This window comes from Coregonus lavaretus (assembly GCF_964263955.1).
Source record: "Coregonus lavaretus genome assembly, chromosome: 20".
In the NCBI taxonomy this organism is placed as follows: Eukaryota; Metazoa; Chordata; class Actinopteri; order Salmoniformes; family Salmonidae; genus Coregonus; species Coregonus lavaretus.
In genome coordinates this window covers 45235796-45250379 of record NC_140007.1, presented here as the reverse complement: position 1 = coordinate 45250379, position 14584 = coordinate 45235796, and the positions used below count along the sequence as shown (strand labels likewise).

The 14584-nt window shown below is 44.2% G+C and overlaps 1 protein-coding gene across 1 annotated transcript; it reads left to right on the top strand.

Moving 5' to 3' along the window:
- Positions 1 to 408: 408 nt before the first annotated feature.
- Positions 409 to 13519, top strand: LOC311147543 (guanine nucleotide-binding protein G(t) subunit alpha-2-like; the record flags this gene model as incomplete). The annotated part of the gene is made up of 9 exons (XM_084184292.1): positions 409 to 520; positions 6192 to 6234; positions 6471 to 6612; positions 6755 to 6915; positions 7592 to 7720; positions 8631 to 8760; positions 9814 to 9967; positions 12167 to 12371; positions 13487 to 13519. The coding sequence occupies 8 exons, from the start codon at positions 409 to 411 to the stop codon at positions 12352 to 12354; spliced, it is 1059 nt and encodes a 352-aa protein (XP_084040418.1). The 3' UTR covers positions 12355 to 12371; positions 13487 to 13519.
- Between the last annotated feature and the right edge of the window lie 1065 nt (positions 13520 to 14584).

Genomic DNA, 14584 nt, shown 5'->3' with positions numbered 1-14584 from the left:
AGCATCTCTCCATCCCAAATCCCCAACCAACCCTAGTGGAGCCAACTGGGCCTGCTTTGGACTTTTCACTCCAGACCTAATTAGCTGTGTTAATAGGATTTGGCTTCTGGTGGTTCCATGTTGTAAGACATGAGCTTTAAACCACAGAGACTACCCGAGTGATATTTAGCCTCTGAAGCTGCAGAGGAGCGACACTTTGACTTAGTAACCCTTGAACAGTAGCCCACCTAACAACTCATTGTCTTCTTATCTGGAGAGCTTGATCATCTAAGGGGTCTTCAATCACCTCAACGACCTGTCAATCAAACAATCTTCCTGTAGGAGATCGTTTGTTTTGTTTTAGCACACGTTTAGTGACTGCAAACCTGTTTCTGTGTTGCTAAGCACCCAGAACAACTAACCGCCAAGATGTCGATGGACGTGCCTGAGGATCTGGAGATGGAGGGAGAGGAAGGGATCGACTCCAAGGAGCTGAAGAAGCAGCTGGCAGAGTCCAAGGCAGTTAAAGTGCTGATGCTAGGTAAGTGAACCAACCCATTGGTGTGAATGTATGGGAGATGCTTCGGAGACATGCTCTTGTGATGAGTAGCCCTGTCTGAAACTTGTAAGGCTGGAGAATGTACTTTTTTGGTCTAATGGCTAAGATGTTGGGATCCCCCATTAGATTTGGTTCCTCTTCATAAAGGAACTGAAAGGCAATTATTTCAGCTAAATACCATGGAATCGTAAACAGGATATTTGTTGTGACATGTGATGTGATATCAGAGATTTGGTTGAGGGCAGTGGTGGAAAAAGTACCCAATTGTCATACTTGAGTAAAAGTAAAGATACCTTAATAGAAAATGACTCAAGTAAAAGTGTGTCACCCAGTAAAATACTACTTGAATAAAAGTCTAAAGGTATGTGGTTTTAATATACTTAAGTATCAAAAGTAAATGTAATTGCTAAAATATACTTAAGTATCAAAAGTAAAAGTACAAGTATAAATCATTTCAAATTCCTTATATTAAGCAATCCAGACGGCACTATTTATTTTTATTTATGGATAGCCAGGGGCACACTCCAACACTCAGACATTTTACAAACAAAGCATGTGTGTTTAGTGAGTCCGCCAGATCAGAGGCAGTAGGGATGACCAGGGTGGTTCTCTTGATAAGTGTGTAAATTGGGCCATTTTCCTGTCCTGCTAAGCATTAAAAAATGTAACGAGTACTTTTGGATGTCAGGGAAAATGTATGTGGTAAAAAGTACATTATTTTCTTCAGGAATATAGTAAGGTAAAAGTTTTCAAAAATATAAATAGTAATGTAAAGTACAAATACCCCAAAAAACGACTTAAGTATTACTTTAAAGTATTTTTACACCACTGGTTTGTCTTAAACTGCCACCCAGAAGCAAGGAGGGACCACAGGGATAGATCTAAAAAGATTTGAAATGAAATTGAGATAACATCTGTAATTTTCACATTTAATGTTTCTGGTGTTGAATATCAAATGATATCATACTCTCTATGGTCCCATTTCCATCAAAAACAGACAATAAGGCCTAGATTCAATCAGATCAAGCGTCAACTGGCGATAGCCGACACCCGCATGGCTGACGTTTTGGCGAAGTCGGAGGTGGAACTGCGTTGGAGCTGTTAAAATCGGTGAACAGCTCCAACACAGTTCCACCTCCGACACCGCCAAAACATCAGCTATGCAGATGTCGGCATCGCCGGTTAATGCTTGATCTGATTGATCACCTGATCTGATTGAACACCCGCATTAGAAGTTCAGAACGAGAAAGTGTAGGCTATATAGAAATAATGACGCTCAAATTGAAAATCATTCAGCCTAACCAACGTGAAGATTACTTCTCACATTCCAGTGTTACAACTTGTAAACAAGTCTGCATGGGATTTCTATTGTTGCGACTGTGCAGCCAATGGCAATGTCCGCTTTAGGTTTAATGCCCGGCGTTATGAAACTGATGATTTGTCCCCAACAGATGGTTTGTTTACGTTTCTACCGTTGTGGCTAGATGGAGGCTTACAGCTCCATCTAGTGGTTGGGTCGGGGACAACAGTTGTTGACAACTAGCGTTGTAGCTAAACCGAACTCTAATCCTTTTCCAAACCTTAACCTCATTCTCCTAATTTGCTGCATTAATTCACCTAACCTGCCATGCTAAGTCACCTAACCTGTCACTATAATTATCCTAACCTGCCACATAAATTATCCTAACCTGCTATGTAAACAAATCATCATTACTACCACACCGGAACTGCTTGTGGATTTGACAGCTCTATAACAGTTCCGCCTCCAACACCTTCAGAACAACTGCTATGCGGATGTCGGCTGAAACGGATCTGATTGAACCGGGCCCTGAGTACTGATTCTGTCTGTGAATTGAATATGCACTTTGTCTGAACATTGACAGTTAAGAGCAAACAAACACACACAGATCAATGCATAATGTTCTTTCTCTCTGAATGTTTAAGCTATATGTGACTGAACCTAGAAAAAAAGGAACAGATTGTTTGTGGTTTCTTAAAGTACAGATTCAGACCTTGAGGTACATTGAGGTACATTGCTCTCTGGGGTACATTGCTCCCGCCCAGTGAGTCCAGTCCAGGGGAAAGTCAGGACACAGTGAGATGGTTAAAGAATCACTACTAAAAGGTCCAAGCGAAACCAGGAACCCTGCCGATGAGATGCCAAGCCAATTACACTAACTGGTTTAGCCCAGACAGTAGACCCATGTTCTCTCCTCTGACAGCATTCACCCTTTCACACTACTGTGCCAACCCAATCCAAACTGTACTGTGCTGGGCTCAGAATTTAAGTATTATTTTTTTACACAGTTCTTTTTACAGCACAGCACTCTTCCAGAACCTATGATGTATGGATTCAGATCGGCTCTGGGCTCAGCTGGATTTAGCTGGGCTGAGCCTCAGTAGTGCCAAAGGGTAATTCCATTAGCCTCTCTGCATGTCACCAACTTAAAGGCTCAGTCAATGCCAATGATCCTAATCCAGAAACAGGTCTCAGTATATATCCAGATACTGGAAATAGACAGATCTATTTTGATAAGCCTAACCAGACCTACTGGCTAACCCCGAGGTCTCCGCAAGCTGTTTTAGCAACTTGTACCCTTTTCACACTACTGTGCCGAAACTAAGTCAAGATGAGCTGATTTGGCCTGGTTCCACTTCCACTGGAACCGTGCTGGAAAGGTGGTGTCATGTCTCACATAGTGCTCTCACTCCTACTAGTGGTAGTGTAAAAAATAGTGTTGTGTTCTTTAGCAGACAGTGTTAGTGTGACCGACTGACCGGGGTTCAAATTCTGTGTTAGCCCTCTGAGCTAAAGCCTAGACATTAGATTGGAGACAGGGGGAGATAACACAAATCTTAAGGTCTCAGGTTGCTGAGCAGGCAAGCATAGTTCAATTAACGACTTCTGTTACTTTAGCTCTTGTCTTGATACAAAGTGGCAAGATGACATGTTTCCAGGTTGCATTATGCTTGCTGTGTTAAGACACAGGACCAGGTTACATAATGCTTGCTGTGTAAAGACACAGGAGACACAAAGCCCATCCATAACACTCAGCAAGGGGGTACGTGAAGAGGAGGGTGGGCCAACCTTAATCTGGAAGGGTACTGAGCCCAATGGGTGCTGTCTGTGGCTAGGAGTGGCGCAGGGCTCAACCAATAGAAGCCTCTCCATCAGAGGCTTCTATTGGATGACGTCCCTCTATGGTCTCTATTACTGTTGTGTTGTTGAATAATCTAATCAACTTTACTACAATTACAGGATGACATTATATACTGACTGGCCTGGTTACAGGATGACATTATATACTGACTGGCCTGGCCTGGTTACAAGATGACATTATATACTGACTGGCCTGGTTACAGGATGACATTATATACTGACTGGCCTGGTTACAGGATGACATTATATACTGACTGGCCTGGTTACAGGATGACATTATATACTGACTGGCCTGGTTACAGGATGACATTATATACTGACTGGCCTGGCCTGGTTACAGGATGACATTATATACTGACTGGCCTGGCCTGGTTACAGGATTACTTTATATACTGACTGGCCTGGTTACAGGATGACATTATATACTGACTGGCCTGGTTACAGGATGACATTATATACTGACTGGCCTGGCCTGGTTACAGGATGACATTATATACTGACTGGCCTGGTTACAGGATGACATTATATACTGACTGGCCTGGTTACAGGATGACATTATATACTGACTGGCCTGGCCTGGTTACAGGATGACATTATATACTGACTGGCCTGGTTACAGGATGACATTATATACTGACTGGCCTGGCCTGGTTACAGGATGACATTATATACTGACTGGCCTGGTTACAGGATGACATTATATACTGACTGGCCTGGTTACAGGATGACATTATATACTGACTGGCCTGGTTACAGGATGACATTATATACTGACTGGCCTGGTTACAGGATGACATTATATACTGACTGGCCTGGCCTGGTTACAGGATGACATTATATACTGACTGGCCTGGTTACAGGATGACATTATATACTGACTGGCCTGGTTACAGGATGACATTATATACTGACTGGCCTGGCCTGGTTACAGGATGACATTATATACTGACTGGCCTGGCCTGGTTACAGGATTACTTTATATACTGACTGGCCTGGTTACAGGATGACATTATATACTGACTGGCCTGGTTACAGGATGACATTATATACTGACTGGCCTGGCCTGGTTACAGGATGACATTATATACTGACTGGCCTGGCCTGGTTACAGGATGACATTATATACTGACTGGCCTGGTTACAGGATGACATTATATACTGACTGGCCTGGTTACAGGATGACATTATATACTGACTGGCCTGGTTACAGGATGACATTATATACTGACTGGCCTGGTTACAGGATGACATTATATACTGACTGGCCTGGTTACAGGATGACATTATATACTGACTGGCCTGGCCTGGTTACAGGATGACATTATATACTGACTGGCCTGGCCTGGTTACAGGATTACGTTATATGAACAGGCAAGCTTAGTGGTTAAGAGCGTTGTGCCAGTAACCGAAAGGTCGCTGGTTCTAATCCCCAAGCTGACTAGGTGAAAAATCTGTCGATGTGCCATTGAGCAAGGCACTTAACCCTGATTGCTCCTGTAAGTTGCTCTGGATAAGAGCGTCTGCTAAATGACTAAAAATATACTGGCCTGGCCTGGTTACAGGATTACATTATATACTGACTGGCCTGGCCTGGTTACAGGATGAGGTCGGTACCATAGTGTTGATTGATTAATTTAATTTATTTGATAAGTGAAAGTAAAAGGCCCCTCCAGCCAGAGACAACATTAAATACATTAAAACGATAAAAACACAATAAAGCCTGAGGACTTATTTCCAGTATGGTCCTCTCTGAGTAACCTCTTTCCATTACGGTCCTCTCTGAGTAACCTCTTTCCATTACGGTCCTCTCTGAGTAACCTCTTTCCATTACGGTCCTCTCTGAGTAACCTCTTTCCAGTATGGTCCTCTCTGAGTATCCTCTTTCCATTATGGTCCTCTCTGAGTAGCCTCTTTCCATTATGGTCCTCTCTGAGTAGCAGTAGTAGTATGATGTTTAAATAAGTGACACCAAGGCCTTTGTCCTGAAGTGTCTGAGACCCAGTGAGGCCCAGAGACTTCAGTGAGGCCCAGTGAGACCCTGTGAGGCCCAGAGACTTCAGTGAGGCCCAGTGAGGCCCAGAGACGTCAGTGATCTCCTCACAGACTGTCCTCTTGCTCTATTGTCACTCTTCCTCATAATCTAACTGGGTCACATTAGTGAGTGGTGTTTATTATGTTTCAGTAGTGCACTATATAGGGAATAGGGTGCCATTTGGGACTTAACCTATATTTCTCTAGCCACCAGGTCCAAGAGTATTCTTAGCCTGAGGTACTTTAACTTTACTGTAATTATGTTACATATTGTGTCACTGATAAAAGTCAAAAGATATGTAACGAAAAGGCTTTTGTTTTGACACTTTACCACCAGCAGGACTTACTGTTCTTCTAATACATTACATTATCTGCCTGTGTCACTGATGAAAGCCATGTAATGAAAAGTTAAATGGATGACATTTAACTGTCAATAAATTGTGTATTTTTGTTTTCTTTCAGGTGCTGAGGAGTCGGGGAAAACAACCATCGTAAAACAAATGAAGTGAGTTAATTAAAAACTGAAGCCTCTCACTGTGAATGTGGGGCAGCTGAGAGAAGTGAGCCACAGTGTCACAAATACACCACTAGGTGGCAGTTTGGATAAGTGAGCAACTAACTACTTCTTCTTCTTCTTCTTCTTCTTCTTCTTCTTCTTCTTCTTCTTCTTCTTCTTCTTCTTCTTCTTCTTCTTCTTCTTCTTCTTCTTCTTCTTCTTCTTCTTCTTCTTCTTCTTCACAGAATCCTCCACCTGGGTGGTTTTAATAAGGAGGAGAAGACGAAGTACAGAGAGGTGATCTTTGGTAACATCCTGCAGTCAGCTCTGTCCATCGTCAGAGGAATGAGCATCCTGGGGATCAAGTACGGATCACCAGCCGCAGAGGTGGGTACTGCAGGCTGGGTGTGTGTTTGTAGAACTATACTATAATATAATATACTATTACCATACTACAGTATATTATACTACACTGTATGGACCTGTTATACTAAACTATACTGACATATGTGTTGTTCTCTGTGTCCAGGATGAGGGCAAGAAGCTGGAGAACCTTTCCAACTCTATTGAGGAGGGCACCATGCCTCCTGCGCTGGCTGACTGCATCAAGAAGCTGTGGATGGACCCTGGCATCCAGGAGTGCTTCGAGAGAGCAGCTGAGGGCTACCAGCTCCTCGACTCTGCTCACTAGTGAGTTAATCTATCTGCCTTTATTACTCAGGACCCGTATTCACTAGTGTCTCAGAGTAGGAGTGTTGATCTAGGATCTGTCTTATTCCTTTTGATCTAAAAGGCGAAACCTGATCCTAGATCAGAACTTCTACTCTGAGACGCTTTATGAATACGAGCAGCTTTGCCATTTACAGCTCCCTCAGTGATCTGATCTTGATTGATTGACTCCGCGACTCTCCCACAGCTCCCTCAGTGATCTGATCTTGATTGATTGACTCCGCGACTCTCCCACAGCTCCCTCAGTGATCTGATCTTGATTGATTGACTCCGCGACTCTCCCACAGTTCCCTCAGTGATCTGATCTTGATTGATTGACTCCGCGACTCTCCCACAGCTCCCTCAGTGATCTGATCTTGATTGATTGACTCCGCGACTCTCCCACAGCTCCCTCAGTGATCTGATCTTGATTGATTGACTCCGCGACTCTCCCACAGCTCCCTCAGTGATCTGATCTTGATTGATTGACTCCGCGACTCTCCCACAGTTCCCTCAGTGATCTGATCTTGATTGATTGACTCCGCGACTCTCCCACAGCTCCCACAGTGATCTGATCTTGATTGATTGACTCCGCGACTCTCCCACAGCTCCCTCAGTGATCTGATCTTGATTGATTGACTCCGCGACTCTCCCACAGCTTCCTCAGTGACCTGGACCGCATCACCGTGGCTGACTTGATCCCCAATGACCAGGACATCCTACGGTGCAGGATCAAGACCGGCGGGGTTAACGAGGAGAGGTTCATCTGCAAAGACGTCAAATTCAGGTGAGTGTAACTGGTGCGATTGAACCGGGGACCTCTTGCACAACAACCCAACGTCTTAACCATTAGAGAAAATCCTTGTGATCTGAGAGCAGCATTTGGGCTTACAACTCTAAAGGCCGTGTTTACAGAGGCAGCCCAATTCCAATCTTTTTTTCTCACTAATTGGTCTTTTGACCAATCAGATCAGCTCTTTTGCCATTGCCAATTACGCGGCAAAAAAACAGAATTGGGCTGCCTCTGTAAACGGAGCCTGTCAGGGCTATGTCTTAACGAGAGTGTGATTCCAAATCACCTCCACTACACTAGCTCATTACTGTAGAGACTTATAGTGTGTGATTCCAAATCAACTCCACTACACTAGCTCATTACCGTAGAGACTTATAGTGTGTGATTCCAAATCACCTCCACTACACTAGCTCATTACTGTAAAGACTTATAGTGTGTGATTCCAAATCAACTCCACTACACTAGCTCATTACCGTAGAGACTTATAGTGTGTGATTCCAAATCAACTCCACTACACTAGCTCATTACCGTAGAGACTTATAGTGTGTGATTCCAAATCAACTCCACTACACTAGCTCATTACCGTAGAGACTTATAGTGTGTGATTCCAAATCACCTCCCCTACACTAGCTCATTACTGTAAAGACTTATAGTGTGTGATGTATTTGTTTTATTCGTATATGATCGCTGCTGGAATTGAACCATCAACCTTGGCATTGCAAGTGCCACGCTGTCACCATTTACACCAACTATGTGTAAAAAGCACACACTGGAGGAGCTGTGATATGTTCCTGATGCATGCTCACGGTGATGAAGTGATGTAGCTGCTGACAGCTCCTCTCCTGTAAAAAAAAAAGGGCTTGATTGGTTAACTGATTGATTGCTGTCTCTCTCTGATGGACAGGATGTTTGATATGAGCGGTAGAAGAGAAGAGAGGAAGAAGTGGATCCACTGTTTCGAGGGCGTCCATTGCATCCTGTTCTGTAGTGCCCTCAGCGCATATGACCTGGTGCTGCTGGAGGACGAGGAGATGGTGAGTGATTACACACACACACACACACACACACACACACACACACACACACACACACACACACACACACACACACACGCACGCTTCAAAGTTAAAACTAAAGGAGACTACCTCACTGGGGACAGTTGAGAGGGAGATCATTCAACCACACCACAGGAGACGCTAATATGATTCAACCACACCATAGGAGATGCTAATATGATTCAACCACACCATAGGAGATGCTAATATGATTCAACCACACCACAGGAGATGCTAATATGATTCAACCACACCATAGGAGATGCTAATATGATTCAACCACACCATAGGAGACGCTAATATGATTCAACCACACCACAGGAGATGCTAATATGAGTCAACCACACCACAGGAGATGCTAATATGATTCAACCACACCATAGGAGACGCTAATATGATTCAACCACACCATAGGAGATGCTAATATGATTCAACCACACCCCAGGAGATGCTAATATGATTCAACCACACCATAGGAGACGCTAATATGATTCAACCACACCATAGGAGACGCTAATATGATTCAACCACACCATAGGAGACGCTAATATGATTCAACCACACCACAGGAGATGCTAATATGATTCAACCACACCACAGGAGATGCTATTATGATTCAACCACACCATAGGAGACGCTAATATGATTCAACCACACCATAGGAGATGCTAATATGATTCAACCACACCCCAGGAGATGCTAATATGATTCAACCACACCATAGGAGACGCTAATATGATTCAACCACACCATAGGAGACGCTAATATGATTCAACCACACCATAGGAGATGCTGATATGATTCAACCACACCACAGGAGATGCTGATATGATTCAACCACACCACAGGAGACGCTGATGTGATTCAACCACACCACAGGAGATGCTAATATGATTCAACCAAACCTCACTGGCTTTTGACAGCAGCTAGTTAAGGTTGTTGACTGTTTTGTAGCCCAACGATGATCATGATGATGATGATGATGATGATGATGATGATGCATCCTTCATTCCTCTGCCCTCCTCTTTTCAGAACCGCATGCACGAGTCTCTCCATCTATTCAACAGTATCTGCAACCACAGGTTCTTCGAGGCCACCACCCACGTGCTTTTCCTCAACAAGAAGGATGTCTTCCAAGAGAAGATCAAGCATGTCCACCTCAATGTCTGCTTCCCTGACTACGACGGTGAGTCCTACTCTGAGTCCCAAATGGCAAAAAGTTGTTTTCCCCTGAGCTTTTGACCTTTCGTTTGGAGTTTATTTACCATGTGCGACGAATGAATGAATACATTGGAAATCTTTCTCAGCCGATTTGTTTAAAAAGTTTAAAGTTGTCACGTGCTCTAGTTCAGTGAAATGCCTTTCTTGCTAGCTCTTTCCCAACAATGCAGCAATCAATATCAGTTTATAAATAATTGTCTAGGGTCAGTAGCTATATACAGGGTCAGTGCCAATCCCATATTTACAATGTGCAGGGATACTGGAGGGGTAGGGTTAGATATGTACAGGATTAAGGTGACTAGGCATCAGGGTATATGATTAACAGAGTAACAGCAGTGCAATATGATGATTGTATGCGAGTGTGTGTGCGTGTGTGTTTAGAGTCAGTATGAATATGTGCGCGTGTCATGTGTGTGTGAGCAAATTAAGTGTGTGTGTTTGAGTGTCAGTGTGAGTGAGTGTGTGTGTGCGAGTGAGTGTGTGTGAGTGTGTAGTGTGCATAGAGTAAGTGTGAATGCATAGGGTCAGTGCAAAACATTTTAATAAAATTGAAGGGTCAATGCAGATGGATGGCAGGAGTCTCAGCCCCAGGGATGTACTGGGCTGTCCGCATCACCCTCTGTAGCGCCATGCGATCGAGGCCGGTGCAGTTGCCATACCAAGCAGTGATGCGGCCAGTCAATATGCTCTCAATGGTGCAGCTGTAGACCTTTTTGAGGATTTGAGGGCCCATGCCAACCTCAGTGTTAATCCAGGGCTTTTGATTGGGGAAGCAGCGAACCTTCACTGTGGGGGCAACGTCTGCGATGCATTTCCTAATGAATCCAGTGACGGTGGTGGTTAGAGTCCCGGAACATATTCCAGTCAGTGCTAGGAAAGCAGTCTTGTAGCATAGCCTCCGATTTGGAGGACCATTTCTCAACGGAGCACGTCACAGGTACTTCCTTCTTTGAGCTTCTGCTTGTAGACAGGTAGCAGGAGTATAGAGGCATGATCTGATTTGCTGAAAGGGAGATGAGGGAGGGCCTTGTATGCTTGCTTGTGGGTAGAGTAACAGTGGTCTAGGACTTTATCGCCCCCTAGTGGCGAAGGAGACGTGTTGATGGAAGTTGGCCATTACATGTAATAATTAATAATAATAATAATTGGTAATTTAGCAGACGCTCTTATCCAGAGCGACTTACAGGAGCAATTAGGGTTAAGTGCCTTGCTCAAGGGCACATCGACAGATTTTTCACCTAGTCGGCTCGGGGATTAGAACCAGCGACCTTTCGGTTACTGGCACAACGCTCTTAACCACTAAGCTACCTGCCGCCCTTAATGTCTTAACATGTCTTAATGACGTGGAATTAAAATCACCGGCAACAAGGTAAGCAGCCTCCGTTTGCATGGTTTCGTGCTTGAATATAGCCTTGTACAGTTCGTTCAGTGCCAGCTAGTTTTTTTTTGTTCTGAGGTGGGTTGACATTTGAACATCAGGTATTCCAAGACAAGTGAACAATGGTTGAGACTGGCACAGTGCTAGAGTCAGCACACCATCTGTTGTTGATGAAGATGCATACCCCTCCCCCTTCTCGATCTCCCTGAATCCAACGTCCTGTCTGCTCAGTGAATGAAAAGCCATGTTTCAGTCTTCAGAAGGCTGGAGAGAAGAGGTGGTCTAGTTTTCCCTTCGCCTTAATAAAAATCGTCAGGGCTCCCGTCTCCTGCCTCTTTTTTGCCTGCGTTTCCTTTTGGATAGCCCGAAAATGGGGTCTGAATTACACAAAGAGCCCAGGGCGGATGAGTTGAAGTCGAAGTTGAAGGCGGAATTGAGGTCGAAGTTGAGGTCGAAGTTGAGATCGAAGTTGAGGTCGAAGTTGAGATCGAAGTTGAGGTTAGCAACTGCCAATCTGATGTTCAAAAGGTATTCTCGATGGTAAGAAATGACAGCGGATACATTTTGTGCAAAAAAAAGTCAAGAAATAAAAAGTAGCAAAGTTGGGTCGGAGCTCACAAGACGGCAGACATACAGTACGGCGCCATCTTCCATCAGTGTGAACACAGCTTAAAACAACAATAAAAACCCCTCATTCCCTCTGGAGGGCCAAACACATACAAAGAGGTCAGCAACTACTCTCTCTGTCAGTTTTTGAACCTCTATATTTGTATTATCTCCATTTAGGGCCAAATACATACGAAGACGCCAGCAACCACGTGAAGATGCAGTTTGAGTCTCTGAACTTGAGGCAGGCGGAGAAACCCATATATACCCACATCACCTGCGCTGTAGACACACAGGACGTGAACCAGGCCTTCAACACCATCACAGACGTCATCAAGACCAACCTAAAAGACGCCGGGCTGTTCTGAGCAGCTCCTGATTGAAGGTATGACTATATTACTTCCTGATGCACGCACGCACACACACACACACACACACACACGCACACAGACACACACGCACACGCGCACGCACACACACTTCAGTGCCTAACAGGAAATCCCTGTCTGAGAACCGACATTAGTGCTGTGGCCTCACTGACACACTGTAATAAGGGCCAGACTATCGGCAATTCAACTTAAAACAACACAATGACATGCTGTATTAGGTCTGACATGTCTCAATGACATATTTATGGTTATAATTATTACAACCTAATTATACTCCTATTACACGGTCAGTTCAGACCATAGAAATTGATAACTAGAACCGACATACCATTAATATTTCCATGTCCGAGGCGCTTTGTCCCTTCTAGTAATTTTGTTTCTATGGTTCAGACCGTTTGGGACGACTGAAGGATGAGGATGGATGGATGAGTCATAAAGCTAACATTAACTCAATACTATCCCTGTCCATCGCATGACACTACCGTCCACTCTCCCGTCCACTCTCCCGTCCACTCTCCCGTCCACTCTCCCGTCCACTCTCCCGGTCACTCTCCCGTCCACTCTCCCGTCCACTCTCCCGTCCACTCTCCCGGTCACTCTCCCGTCCACTCTCCCGGTCACTCTCCCGTCCACTCTCCCGTCCACTCTCCCGTCCACTCTCCCGTCCACTCTCCCGGTCACTCTCCCGTCCACTCTCCCGGTCACTCTCCCGTCCACTCTCCCGTCCACTCTCCCGTCCACTCTCCCGGTCACTCTCCCGGTCACTCTCCCGTCCACTCTCCCGTCCACTCTACCGTCCACTCTCCCTGTCACATTGCCTCAACACTATCCCAACACTATTAGTCTCCAAAGGACCATTACACAGACCTAATTCAACTATACTTCTCTCAAAACAAATGTGGTCAAATATACATTAGAGCAGGGGTGGGCGTTGACACTGCAGTCTTGGAGCGAGAGTGTAGGCTTTTGTTCCAGTTTGGGTGACCAAAACAAACTGAATTTGCAGACATGATCCATGGCAACAGTAGCATTCACATAGGCACAACAGATTTTCAAAAAATCTCGTAAAAATATGTCTCCAATTGAATTCCTATTTTCTTCCCCTCTCCAGAATTTCCTTCCTACCATCCATCCATCCTTCCATCCATCCATCCATCGGTTTTATTTGGCCACGGTGCTGGAGGAGGTGAACAGTTGGTGGACAACTGTTTATCTGCTGTCACTGTCACCATCTCAGAGTCCTGGTTCCTCGGATGCTCCCTCAACATCAACAATGCTTCACCATCAAGGCATTGGTTTGAAACAAGAGTATCAAGGCAAATTACCTACGGCAGCAGCAGCGGGCCATGTGCTCTTCTTTGTGTGAGGCATTGGACAGCACTTAAATTGTGGAATGTACCTTTAAACCCCTGAAGCTAGTGTTTTTTTGTCTTACCTTCAGTAATCTCCTTTGGTCTCCATTTTAACTTTTAAAAGTTATAACGTAAACAGCTGATATTTCATCGTTTCTAAATGCTATTTTGATCTATTTTAATGGAATAATAACTTAGTAAATAATAGACCTTTATGTCGAGAATAAAGACTTTATCTGAAGTACTGCGAGAAAGAAGGGATCTGTTATTACATGAAATAAAGATGCATAGACTTCCCTTTTCGGTTTCTGATCATTGAAGGTTACACAATCCTATTATTACATAGTAGGGAACATGAACATAAAGACACTTTCCCACGGTGGTTGAAGTGAAATGAAAAGATGCCGGTACACATTAGTGATGGGGGGAAAAAATCTATACAGTTATTTTTTATTTGTTTTGACAATATCGCAATATTATTTTTGCGCTAGCTGGCTATACCTGCAACAAAACTCCAGTATTTTTCCTTCATAGCTTGTTCTCCATCTTATTTTTAAATAGGCAGTCAATTCTTCTGCACTTTTATTTCCCTGACTGATCAAAACTCACGTTCTCATGCTCTCTCGTCTCTCCGCCGCAGACATACGGTGAGCAATATGTCTGAAAACACAGAATCGCAATAAAAAAAAAAATCACAGTACCGAATTGCAATACACATAGAATCGTGAGAATCGCAATGCATATCGTATCGGCACCTAAGTGTGGTGATAACGTCTTATCGCGAGGTCCCTGGCAATTCCCAGCCCAAATACTCATAATATCTTAAAGAGCAGATATTCTAACGAGGGTGCCAGAAC